The following is a 16,332-nucleotide window of genomic DNA, read 5'->3' on the forward strand; positions in this document are numbered from 1 at the left end:
TTGCTAAAATAATTAGCCACATTGATAATTTCATCCCAGATCCGCCCCTGACTGTGGGACTCATAATAATATCAAGCCTTTCAAAAGGACATTTACGAATTTAAACAGAATGGAAAAATCTGTCAAAAAAATTACATGGAATATATAGACCAAGTTAAAAAAAATTGTTTTTAGAAATTAGTATGTATCAGTAAAATTGTTTTTAAAAATTACATGGAATACATTGAGAAAGATCAAGGCAAGCAGTGTAAAAATATTTTCGAATTAGTTCGTACAGTAAAGTGAGCCATACCACAAATGTTATGTTAATAATGTTAAAATATTGGTTGAATATAAGAAAATCATTAGTCGAATTGATTTATGGAAAGGTTAAACGTATTATACACATCAAGCTGGAAATCAATCTTTTATCAAACAATCTACATTTCATAATAAACAAACTATAAATCTCAGTTTTGGCCGCTTGTCTTCCATGTATAATTTTCTATATATACATATTAGAATTTCATGTCTATAATGCTTGAAATTAGTACAATCAATTTAACCAAACCGCTCAACTAAAAAGGTCAAATCATATATTATGAAATGTGATGGACTGCAAGAATTATGTAATACACATTCATAATAAATCACGAGTGTTCTTCTAATTGGTGGAATTTAAATGTGGGTTTCATAGAAATGGTTGAGGGACCATACCATAATTAAGCTACGGTAGCAATAGAATAAATCATTTGTTTCCTTTCAATAACCAGTGCATAAAAAAAGGAGAACAACATTCTACATCATGATAGTGTGGGTTGCTGAAGAGTTGCATAATTTATTACCATTGGAGCAAAATGTGCATGAGTTGCATAAATAGGACACGACGTTGTGAGGAACCATTTGATAATAGTGTATGAAATCCAAAATGGGTTCCTTAAAAAATGACTATTGTAGATGCTCTAAGATCTCAAACCGATATTGAGTGTAGTAAGTATTACCAAGCACGAGCATATAAATAACTAGAACTCCATGGAAATGGATTAATTATTCGTCCAACTAATTGGAGAAAAGATGGACAGCTTTTTCTGGCACCAGTGAAATAAAATTGAATGACAAACAGTCTTGGAAGCTCACATTCAATTTCCATCATCTTCAAACGGAGGTAAACTCCACTCACTAGGGTTGAAATCCAACAATGAGTTCAAAACTTGGTCTGCTGCATCCTGAAAAGATTTGTCCAGCCTTGGATCAGGAACCATAACAACAGACCTACAACACGTGTAACAAACAAAATTTAACAAATTTAACAAAATCAAACTAATCATAATTTCACAATGCATGTATCTGTGTTTAATGAAAATAAAATGTAATGAAATTGATCAAGGTGAGGAATGAGTGGTAAGAAATTGGAACGAGTAAAAATCATCATAACCGAGTGTTCTGAGGCAACACACTATATGCGATCCTAGCTCAAACTGTGTTGTTAAATAGCAGTTATAGTGGCGCTATACCGGTTAAATAGCAGTTATAGTGGCGCTATACCGCTATAGCGTAGTGGAATTTGAACACACCGCTATTGTTCCGTGATACGCGTATACGATATTGTCAAATATCTGTTACAGTGGCGCTATAGCACTACTGCGTAGTGGAATTTTAACAATCCGCTATCTGTGATTGACAACACTAAGACCAAATAATTCATAGCATATAAATATATAAGTGTTTATTGAGAGGAAAAAGATATTGCTTAAAAATCCAAAAAGAATATAAAGGTTAAGAAATAATTCACAGTATGCATTTCACTGATTGTATTTGGCTGGTAAATATTATCAACTGGGACATGAAATCGATTGACACATTCAAACATAGCCATTGCAATAACATAAAGACCGTGGAATGGATTCAACAGCCCAGCTTCTGAGATTCATATTTTCGAGTTTTTACGCCTCATATACATAGGTAACAAACATTATTATGGGTCTGTTCGGATAAATAATTTAATTAAGCCCTTATAGCATAAATACTTATCATATAAGTGCTTATGTCTAGGCTATTTCTATAACAAAATATAAAATAAAGTCAAACTATTTTCATATAAGCTATAAGCTGTTCTCAAAAACTAACCTGGAGAGCTTATGAAAATAAGTTAAAATAGCGTTGGACATGTGACAAGTTGTTTTCATAAGCTCTCCCAAACAGTCTTGCATGTGCTTATACCAGTGGATAAGCTCAAATAAGTCAATCCAAACAGACCCTATATCAACATTCACATTTAGTATACTCGAGAGAGGGCAAGAGAATCGAAAGAGCCCAGTAAACATATAAATGTTTTGCAGATGAAATCGGTGAGTATAGAAAGAATTTGTTACGAGTACAGGAATTAAATTTCATCAATTCCAAATCACCAATATATCTTTCTGGTTCATTACCGAACATGTAGTAATACAGGGTCTGAAACTGATAGATGTAGCACTATATTACATGCCCATTCTACTAAATGTGCTTTCTATACCACGGTATATTTATGTTATGAACATATATTGAGCAGCTAGTATGTTGGCATGCTTTGTACACCACAGCATGTTATGAACATATATTGAATGACTAGTGTGTGAATGTTATATGGTTTTCTGATTCTATTGGTGCCTTAGTTGCGGTTATCAGTAGTTAGGCGCACTGCAGCTAGTATATATAAACAGATGATGTACAATCATGGATGGGTTGATTAGTTAACTCATTATATCTGTCTGTTATTTTCTTCTTCTTGTTTCACCATATATGTTTAGTTAAAAAACAAAACAATAAACATCATTGAACGCTTCAAATCACTTACATTCCAGCATTCTTAGCTGCACGAACTCCAGAGGGTGCATCTTCAAAAACAAGAATATTACTCGGATCCACTGGTCCACCCTGTTGATCATCAATGTATCGTTAATTAAAACATCACTATGTATGATCACAAACTCAACAAAGTTGGAAATACAATAATTAATAAATTGAACCCAGCCTTAAATTGAAACCAGGAAAATGCATTTGTGTTCTTTGCAAACAAATTTGTCACCAAGTTCACAAAAGTCATTAATTGATATATATATACCTCAAATCTCCTGGCTGCAGCAAGAAATACATCTGGTGATGGTTTGCCTTGTTTAACTTCAGGGTCATCACCAAGAACAACATGATGCATCAGAGAAAACATTTCCCCGTGTCTTTGCGTTTTCAGTTCAAAATGTCGCTTGTGAGAACTGTGGGGAAAATTGACAAAACAACTTTCTATAAGTTCTTCAAGATACATTAACATGAAATAAATCTCTTTTCTTTAACCCCAAAAAAAAAAAAAAAGTAAAAGACAAAAAAGTAACACGAGATGGATGAAATTTACCCAGTTGCCACGGCAATTGGAACTCCTTTTGCATGTAGATGCTTGAGTAAACGACTAACACCTATTACAAATGAAAAGCAGGCAGAAGAACATCAGCATATAAAAAAAGTGGTAGTCTGTCATACGCACTTCAGTAGTGCGTATGACACATACTAAAGTACTTGCATGGCGAATTAGCAATCCTGTCTTTTCAATGTGACAAGCTAAATATATACCCTAATAAACAAACTAGTTTGGATAAAAGAAATTGATGTTGTTCCTAAGTTTGAGTCTACAATACCTGAGTAAAGTTCAATATTTACAAAATATAAGCAACAGTTATAGTGGAAAAGATACCAAAGAGAACCTATACATAGGAAGAAGTTTTAATCTTGCGCACTTGGAAGACTTTTATATAAGCAAACATGTGCAAACCCCATTACAAACAGCAGATCATCATCTGTAGAAAATTTATTTCAATGCAAAACAATTTGAGATGCGGATATATGATGTTTCAAAAATTCCACGCAGAAAGGAATTCTACACCCATATCTTCAAAAAGAAGTTGCTCCAATATATACCAAGCAAACCAACATAAACATTTCAGAACATGTCTACTTGAAGCCATTAAAAAGTAAGAAAATTATAAATTCATGTCAAAGATATGTCTTCATATATGCCGGTAAATATCAATAATATACAGAGAAGTACTAGGTGGCAACAAATTACAAAATCATAGTTGAAAGTTGAAACATGCTAAATAAGGTTTAATGACTTCAAAGCAAGCTCTAAGGTTTCAATTTGAGGTTCCACAAATATCATAATGCAGCGTGTGACAGCGTGAAATCTTCTCAACCCAATTAGTTACATATTGAGATGAATCTTTCCAAGATTTCACCAGAGCAAAAGAAGAATTACAGATGCCAAAAGTATTGAATCAGACTTCTTAAATCTTAACCAAAAATATTAAAGTTTAAGAAGACTGCAAAAATTAAATGAAGTAGTATCACAAACCAAAGTGTTCAACTCAACAAGGTGAAGATTCATTACAGATTTTTATCCAATAGCTTAATTGAGGGGGGAAATCAATGACTGGACAAATAGAAGTCATTAATGAAAAAGATTTCTGCTATTTATTGTGAAGGTTTCCTACACAAAATATACGACTAGATACAGACTCTCTTTTTAAAAAAATATAATATACAGCTACATAACTGTTTGATGGAGAACATGGATGAATAGAAATATGAAACCAATCGATCATGTTCCTTCTTGGAAAGCGTGGAATCTTAAAAATTACGCCAAAAAAAAAAAAACCAATAAAAAGGGTGCTAGAATAAGTTTCATTCTTTCGGAAAAGCAGAGAAATCCTTACAAGTTGTGAAAAGAATAAAAAAAGGGCACCCCGGTGCACTAAAGCTTCGCAGGGTCCGGAAGGGGTCCCACCATTTGGTGTATTGTACGCAACCTTACCCTATTTTTACACAAAGGTTGTTTCCAGGACTTGAAAACATGAACATGTAAATTTTAACAAATCAGAAGTGGAGGCAAAAATGAGAATGAACAACTATTGGCAGAAACTGCAAATTTGAACAAATCATTATTATCAATCATGAAGTAAGACGAAGTATCCTACATATAACAAAACACACATGACTTGCTTTTCAGTATGCCTTCTGCAGGGTCTCAAAGACATCGACATCACATATTCACATTTATTTAAGCACAAACACTTAGCGCATAGAAGATGGCATGATGTTTTTCTGTACTTTCGAACAATCATCTATCAATCTATGCCAATTTATACAAATCAATAAAAACTAAGTAAAATATCAGTAATCCTTGATAGTCAATAAGACATATATAAAAATGTATCGATTCATTCATATACCATTTTTTAATCATGTACTATTACCAGAGCTTTCAATTTATCTGCAGCACCGACACTTGCGATCGAAGTTTGTCAGGTTTTCAAAATGTGTCGGTATCTGACACCAACACATGTAGTTACATTCAATTAGTTCATCTTGTTAAATTATTACAGATTTTGTGTATTAATTCCATTTACCTGGCATGAGCTCGCTTGTTGGAAACAAACTCCGCAGCATATCTTCTCTTTCAACAAGAAATTGGTCGGCAGAAAGAGAATCACTGATTCCAGTCTCTTCAACAAAAACCTTAGCAGCTTCAATCGCTTTCATGCCCATCATCTTTGCCTTGAGAGGCCATTCAAAAGTTTTATTGTATCTAGCAAGTATAATTTCTTGAACTTGAGTATAGAACTTCTCAGTGTCTGCAATAAGATCATGAAATTCGTAATAAACAGCAAAAAGGGTCTCACTGATAATCCATGTAAAAAAAAAAAAAATGTAGTTTGAAAATGAATTACCTAGCAAGAGACCGTCCATGTCAAAAACGACATGTGTGATTGGTTTTCTGACATCGACGGAGGAGGGATTGGTCATTGTTGCGCTGTTATGAGACAACACTGGAAAACGGAAATGGAAACTGCGTTGGTTGTGACAACAGCTCAGAGCCTTGATTCCGATCTCAGATGAGAGTGTGTGAAAAGTGAAAACTGCCTTTTTAATTTGTGGTCCGTTTAGTTTGCAACCCACGGGCCAAGTTGGACCAAAATTTCCCACCGTCGTTAGATTCATCTATCCACACACTACTATCATACACCCTCTGTAGTTTATTCTTTTTCCCTTTCCATCTATGCCCCTGCCTTCCTTCCTTGCTTGCTTCTCTGTTTGTTTTACTCTGTCCAATGATGAAATTAAAATTCAGAGCGGTGATGTTGGTTTTGTGTCGAGGTTATCGGTAAATCGCATATCTTGTTTTGCTTCTGTAATATGTAATCAAACAAAACCCAAATAATTTCTGCATTTAGTTTTGTGGGTGGTGGTAACAATTTACTTATCAATTGAATCCTCTCAAAAAACAATAATCAATTGAATAAATTTGGTCGTGGTTTGCGAGCGTGAGAGTTGAAATATTATCCATTGATTTGTGCAAAATTGGGGAACCGAATAAATTAGTATTATTTATAAAGAAATTAAATAAAACAACCCCTTTAACAAAATTAATTGCAGTTTTGATCCCATATTTTCATCATTTTGCGAAATTAGTCCCCTTATTTTAAATTCGAGAATTTTAGTCCCTCTATCAAATATTTTGTCTAAAATATTTTTTTTGACCCAATTTTGTCTAAAATATTGTGATATGATATGTTTTAAATGAAATTTTCAAGGGAATTTTCTTACAATTTCATCGATGTTGATCTTTTTTCATTTTCATATCATATTCTACGACATTTAAAATTTATCACAATACATTTTTTTAGTTCAAAATTATGATGGAGGGACCAAAACTGTCGATTTTTAAAATAAGGGGACCAATTTTGTAAAATGATAAAAATAGGAGGACCAAAACTGCAATTAAACCAAATAAATAAATAATTAGTTTAATTTAGTTATTTGGTTATTTAACTAAATATTAGTAAGAAACCCTCCTCTAAAAAAAAGCAGTAAGAAAGTAAATTAGTTTTCAATTGGAAATGAAATTTAGAAATTGAATGTTTATTTTAAATAAGGGCATATTTGTCCTTTGACAAAATAACAATACTTCTTTCTCATCTCTTTCTCTTTTCTTTCTTTTCTTTAATTTTTTTGTCTTAAGGATTTATCCTTAATTTAATGTTTGTTTTTGAATGTTTTTCTTGCTTCTTAAAAAAAATGTTGTTTTTGCGAAGTTTTTAAAAAAAATAAAAAATTACAAAGGTCAACGAGTGTATTTGATTTTTTTTAAGAAAGAAAGTGTATTTAATTTTTTTAAGAAAGAAACTGTATTTAATGTTTTACAATTTTCTGTAAATATATACTCTCTCCGTCCTAAATTATAAGTAAAAAAAACTCATTTTATTTGTCACAAATTATAAGCAAAAAACACCAACTTTTATCATATTTAATTATGTTATTTCAAAAAATCGTCTTTTCCAAAGAAAAAATAAATGCAAACTGCATTCAATTTGTTCTCCCTTTCATTTTCCCTATAAACAACAACCAATGAAAATTGTTTTTACATCTTCCTATAAAACTAATTTCAAGAATAAAACAATAAACTATGTTACAAACTATTATGTTTTAGTTTTCTTAATAAGTGTGATTTTTCTTTTTTGTTATAATATAGGACGGAGGGAGTATTTTTTAAAAATGTTTAAAAGTTGAAATCGAGTTACTCTAGACAATACTTAAAGTCATAATTTTTCAAAGGTTTCCAACTACTGCACAGGTTTATTCAAAAAAAAAAAAAAAAACTACTGCACAGGCAGAGAGTTTGAGCATCATGCACAACCAAAGCCACAAGTTAATGTGCAGCAAGCGGAGGTACAACGAGAGGTCGGTGGTGGATCCAGCACCCTGGATCAGAGGGTGCAGATTTTTTTGCGAAATAATATAATATAATATATATATATATATATATATATATATATATATATATATATATATACACACACACACACACACATATATATACACACACACGTGTGTGTGTGTGAGATATCAAATGGTAATTAAACTTCTTTAATTCAATTTATATGGTTTGGGTTCGATTCACAGCTTCTACATTTTGGTCTTTATAATAAAACTAATAATAATAATAATAATAATAATAATAATAATAATAATAATAATAATAATAATAATAATAATAAGAAGAAGAAGAAGAAGAAGAAGAAAACATTACAAAAAAACAACAGACAGTTTTTTTTTTTGAAGGAAAAAAACAACAGACAGTTATTACTCACATAAATAAGGAAAAGTTTGACATAAAAGTGTGAGGTTATAATTTGTGAGCGCTTTCTGTGGTACACCTTGTACCTGGAAGTTGGCTCTCTGTTTCAATATATCATTTTGATTTCTTCAACAAAAAAAAAAAGTGTGAGGTTATAAAAGTAAAGCAAACAATATTGAATCACAATAAGTAAAGCAAACAATATTAAATCATAATAATTGAGGTGAGAAATATTTAGGGTTTAAATGGAAATCTTTGAGTCTAATGTGCAAAAAAAAAAAAAAATCAGGGTGGTCAGAATGCAAAAATATAGGATTATTGGTGCAAATTTTCAAAGTTCAGGATGTGCAGGTGCACACCCTCGCAAAGCACTGGATCCAATTTTTTTATCCCTATAAATATACCAATTTTTTCGTTTTAATCCCTCTAATATTTTCCTTCAACTTTTAGTCCCTATAAAATTTTCAATCACTACTCTTGGTCCCTATTTTTAAGTTAATTTTTGTATTTTTTTAATGAAATTGTGCAGAAATGTGTAGAATATTGTAAAAAAAAATCCATAAAAAATTAGAATTTTTTAACAAATCATAAATTAAATATGAATTTTTAACCGTAAAAAATATAAAAATTCATATTAAATTCATGTTTTGTTAAATAAATCTAATTTTTTTTATGGAGAGATTCTATAATATTATGAATTTTTTTGGCAAAAGATTATTCAAAAATATGAATTCTACATATGATTTTACTTCACAAGAGGGACCAAAAGTGAAGATGAAAATTTTTGAGGGATTAAAAGTTGAAGAATTTTTTTAGAGGGACTAAAACGGAAAGTTGACATATTTATAAGGACCAAAAACATATTTAACATAATATTTAATACTTTCCTGGTCCTACAATATAAATGTATCTCGACTATAATATAAATGTATTGTTGAATAATAAATGTATCTAAACTGTAATATAAACTACATACATGATTTATTTAATGAATTTGAAAAAAGAATATTCTCTTATCTCTAAAAAAGAGAGAATATTATCTTATATTTAGGAAGGGGGGTATGATAAAATACTCTTTTCGTATTACAATATTAGTCGTTTAAGGTTTATGCACAATAATTAAGAAAATAATTAATCGTGTTGATTTTAATTATAAAATTAATACAATTTATTAAAATGCCTTTATTAATGATAGTTAGTGGAGTAGTTAAGTTGGATGAAATGCAATAAATAAAAGTATAATATTAATAAAAATGTTAAATTGATATTCTAAAATGACAATTATTTTGAGACAAAAAAAATGCTAAAAAAACAATTATTTTAAGACAAAGAAAAATGGTAAAGGGACATTGCTAAAAAAAACCGTCAATTTTATGACTATGAGATAATGAGATAATTGTATAATTAGGACCCACTAATTTGGGTTTAGGGAAGGAATACGAGAGTACTTGAATAGAAAAGGGCTTAAATGCACTTTTAGCCCTCTATGTTTCAAATAGTTGCGATTTTGACCCCCTATAAAAAAAAATGGATATTTTGACCCCTTATGTTTTGGTCCTCTTTTGATTTGCTGATTTTGACCAGTCAACGCCCATGTGTCAAGTCACTTAACTGAAGTGGCATACATGTGTGTAATTATTATTTAAAAAATAAAAGAAAATTATTTTCGCAATTAAAAAAAAATAAAAAAAGGATGGAAAATATAAAGACATCACGTGACACTCTTTCCTTCTTCTTCTTCTCTCTTTCCTTCTTCTCCAACGGTAGCATCTCCAACAGTAGCAGATTAGGGTTTAAAAAAACCCCCAAATCCTCCCATTCTCCATTCACATCTCCTTGAATACATATCGATCAAAGAAGAACCCATATGAACATTTGAACCCATTTTCAAATCCAGGCCATTCTTCACAAGATAACAGTGAAAGTGTAACGCCCTCCTTTTATTTATATATTTTTATTAAGTTAGAATTTATTTATGTGATTTAATTATTTATATGAGGTGTTAGTATTTTATTACGTGACATTATTCTATTATTTATTAGAATATGAGAATTATTAGTGTAAGTAGAATTGGGGGTTAGAATAGTAAGAAGAATAAGTTGTTGGGCCCAAAATAGATTTAGAAAGAATAGAAAGGATATAAATAGAGTAAGCTAGGTTGAGAGAATAGTTTACAACGTACGTTCAGTCTTGGAGAAAAAGAGGAGAAAAGATAAGAGAAGAACCTAGGAGAGAAGAAGCTGCGATTTCTGCATATTAAGGTGAGGGTGAGACTATCTTGCATTAATATTAAGATGTTAAATCATTAGATTACATCTAACAAGTTGGGGAGAGTTTGTGAGATTAAGAGGATTAGGGTTTATGAGCGATTTTGATGATTAGATGTTAAAGAACCGTAGAATTGATGAGAGAATCATGAACAGACCTTAGATATCCTACAGGAATGTTATTAGACGTAGTTTGATGGTTAGAAACATGAGAATGGATGAAAAGTTGAGATTCTGAGAAAATGTGATTTTAAGTGTTTTTGAGAAATAAGTGATTCTAGGATAAGCTGTTTTGGAGATTTAAAAATATGATTTTTCAGTAAAATATGAAAGGATTTGTCGAATAGAACGCGTAGGCGAAAACGGAATTGGAATCGGGGTAACGGTTAGGTTTTTACGGACGAAACGGTAAAACCGGGAAATACCAAGACTGCACAGAGTTGCTGCGCAGGTCACTGGCTACTGCCTTCCCACGCCTAGGCGCAGCTTTCCACGCTTGAGCGCAGCAAGGCAGCCCCTCATGGGTGACTGCTTGTTGTGCTTTCGTTGCGTGCTGTCAGAACTTCGATTTTTATGTTCTTGTGTCTCTTTCACCCGTTTCCGTGTTGAATTAGCTTTTGGTGTAAACATGAAAGTTGTAGAGAATTGAGTTAGCTTTCTAATGGATTTGGAGTGACTATAAAATTATGTGTAGATTTTGAGTTATGAAGAAAATAGTCCAAGTGGGTCCTCATAAAACTTTAAGAAAACTTAACATAACTAATCCCAAGTTAGTCCAAAAACTTATGGTTGGTTTCCCAACTTCAACTTAAGTATTAGGGATTTAGTTGAGGTGTTTTATGAGTATTTGGCTTATGTCTAATTGATCAAACTTGATTTGCTTTTGAAGAATGTTTTGGACTTTGATATGAATGTAATTGATTAATGTATATGTGGTTATTGTTGTTGATATGTTGGAATACATTATGTGAGTATTGTATGATACATAATATTATGATGTTCTATGATGTTAAGTTGATATGATTCATTTCTTATTGATGATATGATATTCAAGCACTGTTATATGCTGCAATTGTTGCTGTTTGTTGCTTCTGAATCTTAGTGAAGATGTATAAGTCGGTCTAAGTCGTAAATATCTAAGAGGTTGTCCACATTAATGGAATTATGAGAGATGTTTATGAAGTTGTCTAAGTTGTAGAAAGTTGAGTCCATTGCATACTCATATACGTTGGTTGGGGGCTTGATGCCTGGAATGCTTAGTCATTCACACGATGGGTGAAGGCTTGATGCCCTGGAGCTTTTGCTCACTATGTTGGGGGCTTGATGCCCTGAAGAGCCTATTTACGCTCATATAAGTTGGTTGGGAGCTTGATGCTATGTATTGGTACCAAATGCATTTGCATATCAAAAGGTTTTTAAGATGATTTAAGATGTGAAGTTGTCGAGTGTCAAGTTGTTAAGTTGTCAAGATGCTAAGATGATTTGAGATGTTAAGAGTTGCATAGTCGAGTTGAGTCGCATTGTCGAGTTAAGTGAGGTTTGATTATGAAGTGTGATTGTGATTCGATGATTATGATTTAATGATGATGTTTGTTTATGAAGTTGATTATGAACTTGATTATGAAGATGTTTTCGATAAATACTGTGTTTTGCTCATGAATATTATTGATGTTAGATGTTGATGCTTATGATTATTATTGATGTTAGATGTTGATGCTTATGATTATGATTATTATTAATGTTAGATGTTATGTGATTTATGATAAGATGTTATATGATTATGATAATGTGTTTGTGACTATTGTTTGATGACATGTGATGATGTTTTATGATTAATAATTGAGGTTATTGATGAAGTATATGACTAATGTAGGAAGAATAATGACACTAGTTAAGAAAGTTTAAGTTATTAGATATGATTAATGAATTATAAGATGTTTAAGTTGTTGAATGTACTTTACATGATTTATATGTTTAATATTAATGTTTGAGAAATCTCACCCCTCTGCTTGGAAATGTTGCTCTTCGTATGGGAAACTTGCAGGTAATCAAGGTTAGCTGCAGTCGTGGGTGGCTATCTCTCACAGTGTCTTTAGGTGCTCTGATACGTAACGGGATGGGATTTATGAACTGTTTTCTATTCCTTTGCGTATTATTTTATGAAGCTTTGATGAACACTGATGACTATGATTTATGAGACTTTTATAATAAGGTCTGCGTGCCAAAGACCTTTTATGTTGAATGAACTAATTCCGCTGCGAAGTTTTGAATTACTTATGTTTAATGATTTTGAAGAATAAATTGTTATTTATTCAGTTTAAGAATTTTCAAGAAGTGTAGCATTCCGTTTAAAGTTGTTGAACTCTGATTTTACATAAGAAATTTTCTTGTTGGGAAAACGGGGTGTTACAGAAAGCATCATCAACACTATCACAACACACAGGCAAAAGACTCGCAACGGTGAAAGCATCAACGCTATAACCTTCACATTGCATCTTTCGAAAAAATTCCACAAACCACCATCTAAACTAGAATCAAAACTTCCCAAGGCAGCACGTCCAAAAATTATCAAAACTTCCCAAGGCAGCACGTCCAGAAATTATAACGTTAAACGAACCAACATTCCTATGAGGCATTTCATCAAACACCTTGATAGCATCACCAAACTCACCACATTTACAGTACATTGACATCACAGAATTACCAACAACAATATCCGACACAAACCCAATCCTCACACTCTTCCCATGAATCATTTTCCCTAAAACCAAGTCCTCAAGCTCACCAGAAACTTTGGAAATAGTAGCAAGAGTGTAAATCAGGCAACAAACAACTACCCATTTCGCGAAACAATCCAATGGCTTGATCAAATTGATGATTTTTAACATACCCAAATGAGGGAGTTCCAAAGATAAACGTTGTTGGTCTGAACAGAGTCAAAGACGAACTTTGACATGGTGAACTCTCCAAATGTGGCGTATGCAGAGATGAGCCTGGTGGTGAGGAAAGAGTTTCGGGAAAACCCATTTGAGAGGATTTGAGAGTGACATTGTTGGGTGAGTTTGTGTGTGAAAGTCGATGCTGAGCTGAAGAAGATGAAGGAGATTCTGTGGTGAAAGGGATACAGTGGCGGAGGTGTGATATGTCTCTGTATATTCCATCCTTTTTTTATTTTTTTAATTGTGAAAATAATTTTCTTTTATTTTTTAAATAATAATTACAAACATGTATGCCACCTCAGTTAAGTGACTTGACACATGGGCGTTGACTGGTCAAAATCAGCAAATCAAAAGAGGACCAAAACATAAGGGGTCAAAATATCCATTTTTTTTATAGGGGGCAAAATCGCAACTATTTAAAACATAGGGGGTGAAAAGTGCATTTAAGCCAATAGAAAAGTGATAAATGACTTGAACAAAAAAAAAGTGATAGAGAATTTAGAGAAATTGAAAACCTAGATAGCCAAAAATTCAATAAAAAAGTGATAGAGAATTTAGAGAAAGTGAAAACCTATATAGCCAAAAATTCAATTCAATTCAATTCACCAAGGTCACGTGGGAACAATTTTTTAATCACTACGAAATCGTTGGCGGGCCTCTTCATTTCACAAGCCACAATTCCCCCCTTCTCCGCACTTAAAATTTTGTGTTTTCTCAAACCCATCGATCCGCAATTTAATCTTTCCACCAATCAAAATCAACCACTTTAAATCCAACGCTCTATCTTTCAAATTCCCAACTCACACGGATCGCTAGCAATCCAACGGTCACAAATACATTACTTATCCTATATAATCTCCCAATTCTCTCAGCTTTAATACACAATCTCATTTTCTTTTCAACGAAATTTCAATCGCAGAGAGAGAAACGCAAAAATTTCACAGCGATGTCAGGAAGAGGCAAAGGAGGAAAGGGTTTAGGAAAGGGAGGAGCAAAACGACACCGTAAGGTTCTTCGCGATAACATCCAGGGAATTACAAAGCCTGCAATTCGTCGTCTCGCAAGACGTGGTGGTGTGAAGCGTATCAGTGGCTTAATCTATGAAGAAACTCGTGGTGTTCTCAAAATCTTTCTTGAGAATGTGATTCGTGATGCTGTCACATACACTGAACATGCTCGCCGTAAAACTGTTACTGCGATGGATGTTGTTTACGCTCTCAAGAGGCAGGGAAGGACTCTTTACGGATTCGGTGGTTAGAAAATTAGGGATTTCTATGTCAATTAGGGTTTCTTGTAGTTTGAATTTCAATGTTGATATATATTAATATCAATTGAGCTCTAGAGTTTACAATGGTTTTTGCTTCTCTATGATATGTTAATCGTTGATTCGAATTTTCAATCTAGTAATCACTTTTATGAATTATTTGGTTATTTGTTTCTTTTTTCTTCTTTTATTGCGAAAGAACTCTTAGTTAAGACCGCTTAATCGTGAAAACTTCTTGCATCTAATATCTGATTAATTGGAATTCGATAGTAGTGTAAATTTTGCTTTCTTAGTATTGCACACACTTAATGTAAGGAAGCTATGAAATCTTTTGAAATTCATTCGAACCAATTCTTGATATTGAAATTAAATTTCTGATCAAATAGCTCAAAGAGACTGTCCTTTTTTGTAAGCCATTCTTGCATCAAAGTCAGATTTTGAGGGACATGGTGATCCTTTCAGTCTCTGAAGATTACACCCATTCGATCCCACTGTTTGAAATATACGGATCCGTGATTCGTAAATAAAAGCTATCCCACTTGAAGTCCTAATTTCATCTTAGAAGAAGTTGTAATAAGTTGGCTGCACTTTTTTTAGTCAAAGAAGAAAGCTACAAAAAAATAACATCATTTCTATTAGAAACAAATCGGAACAAATGGATTCTTATTTCTTATAGTAGACTATGCTTCCCTTTGTACTCTTCAAGAATATCATTCTTATTTCTTTTTTATTTTGCTAAAGAATATTCAAGATTGCATAATCACATAACTAACTTAACCAAAATGTGGGTTTGCTCCGATTCATTCATTTATTTTGCTCTCATATAAGAGTGTAACTCATGTGAAAGGGTTCTATTAATCAAAATTCTTATCATATAGGTTTACCAAAAAGAGTGTTTCAGCTTATACTACCTGTTGTTTTATGCTAGGTGTTGAAATTATACATTGCATAAGGTAGGATAAGAGAATTGATAGCACAGAAATTCTTCATATGTTGTTATGTAGTTTTCTGTGGAGCTATTGTAGTAAATACAATTTTCATGGATGCAAACAATGACTGTTCCTAACTTTTAACACTGTAATGACATAAGCAACATATTAGCCAATAACAACAAGAATCATTGCTGTATAAAAAATGGTTGCTGGGGGACAAAATATCATACTGCGAAGGTCTAAAAGAACATTGAGTTATGGGTCAGGTAAAGACCTGATATAAAGTACATGTGATTGCAATTTTTATGATACCAGAGGCAGAGGCAATTTTTCCTAAAGAAAAAGCTCCTATGTTCTTAAAAATGCAGTTTGAAGAAGATACAATTTTAAATAGTGAAATAAGATCCCTTGTTATGTCGGCACCAGGAATACTGGTCTAAGTCTCGTTCAAGGTTTGAACCTGTGTGTGATGTTTCTTGAACAATTGTGGCAAAGCCATTTAGTCTGCACTCCGCTGCTAGGTTAGATTGATGCTTGAACCTCTGTTGAACTGTTAAAATATGTAGTGGAAATTTCTTTACCATCAAAAACTTCCTTGTACAGACACTACAGTCCCAATCAATCCATAATGCAGGGAGGTGTACAACCATTTTCGTTTTAAATCCTGGTGCTAGGATTGTAGCAACAGGCAACAGCGAAAGCCAAACAACACTTGCTCCATTGCAGTACTTATAGAATTTGGCTTTCCTCTTTGTCACGAGACTTTGGAAAATTGTTAGTACTTCTG

The 16,332-nt window shown here is 32.5% G+C and overlaps 2 protein-coding genes across 2 annotated transcripts; one reads left to right on the top strand and one right to left on the bottom strand.

Moving 5' to 3' along the window:
- Positions 1-797: 797 nt before the first annotated feature.
- GS1 (Haloacid dehalogenase-like hydrolase (HAD) superfamily protein) lies at positions 798-5,902 on the bottom strand. Its single transcript, XM_085739317.1, has 6 exons — positions 5,736-5,902; positions 5,415-5,639; positions 3,368-3,428; positions 3,083-3,230; positions 2,816-2,895; positions 798-1,251 (listed from the first exon to the last, which is right to left on the bottom strand). Exons 1-6 carry the CDS (start codon positions 5,809-5,811, stop codon positions 1,119-1,121), a joined length of 723 nt encoding a protein of 240 aa, XP_085595443.1. The 5' UTR covers positions 5,812-5,902; the 3' UTR covers positions 798-1,118.
- An 8,334-nt stretch (positions 5,903-14,236) lies between these two features.
- On the top strand, positions 14,237-14,769 carry LOC146903139 (histone H4). The gene has a single exon (XM_085731816.1). The coding sequence runs from the start codon at positions 14,296-14,298 to the stop codon at positions 14,605-14,607; it is 312 nt and encodes a 103-aa protein (XP_085587942.1). The 5' UTR covers positions 14,237-14,295; the 3' UTR covers positions 14,608-14,769.
- The last annotated feature ends 1,563 nt before the right edge of the window (positions 14,770-16,332 follow it).

The sequence above is a fragment of the Medicago sativa genome, chromosome 8, assembly GCF_051527215.1.
Source record: "Medicago sativa cultivar Bolivia chromosome 8, Bolivia_mono, whole genome shotgun sequence".
Lineage (NCBI taxonomy): Eukaryota > Viridiplantae > Streptophyta > Magnoliopsida > Fabales > Fabaceae > Medicago > Medicago sativa.

What these genes read in the sequence shown, in the direction of transcription:
- GS1 (XM_085739317.1), bottom strand. Translation starts at nt 5,811, where the DNA reads ATGACCAATCCCTCCTCCGTCGATGTCAGAAAACCAATCACACATGTC. An exon ending in CATGGACGGTCTCTTGCTAG is followed by an intron (nt 5,640 to 5,735) that starts GTAATTCATTTT and finishes ATCTTATTGCAG; the next exon opens with ACACTGAGAAGTTCTATACT. An exon ending in AACAAGCGAGCTCATGCCAG is followed by an intron (nt 3,429 to 5,414) that starts GTAAATGGAATT and finishes CATTTGTAATAG; the next exon opens with GTGTTAGTCGTTTACTCAAG.
- LOC146903139 (XM_085731816.1), top strand. Translation starts at nt 14,296, where the DNA reads ATGTCAGGAAGAGGCAAAGGAGGAAAGGGTTTAGGAAAGGGAGGAGCA.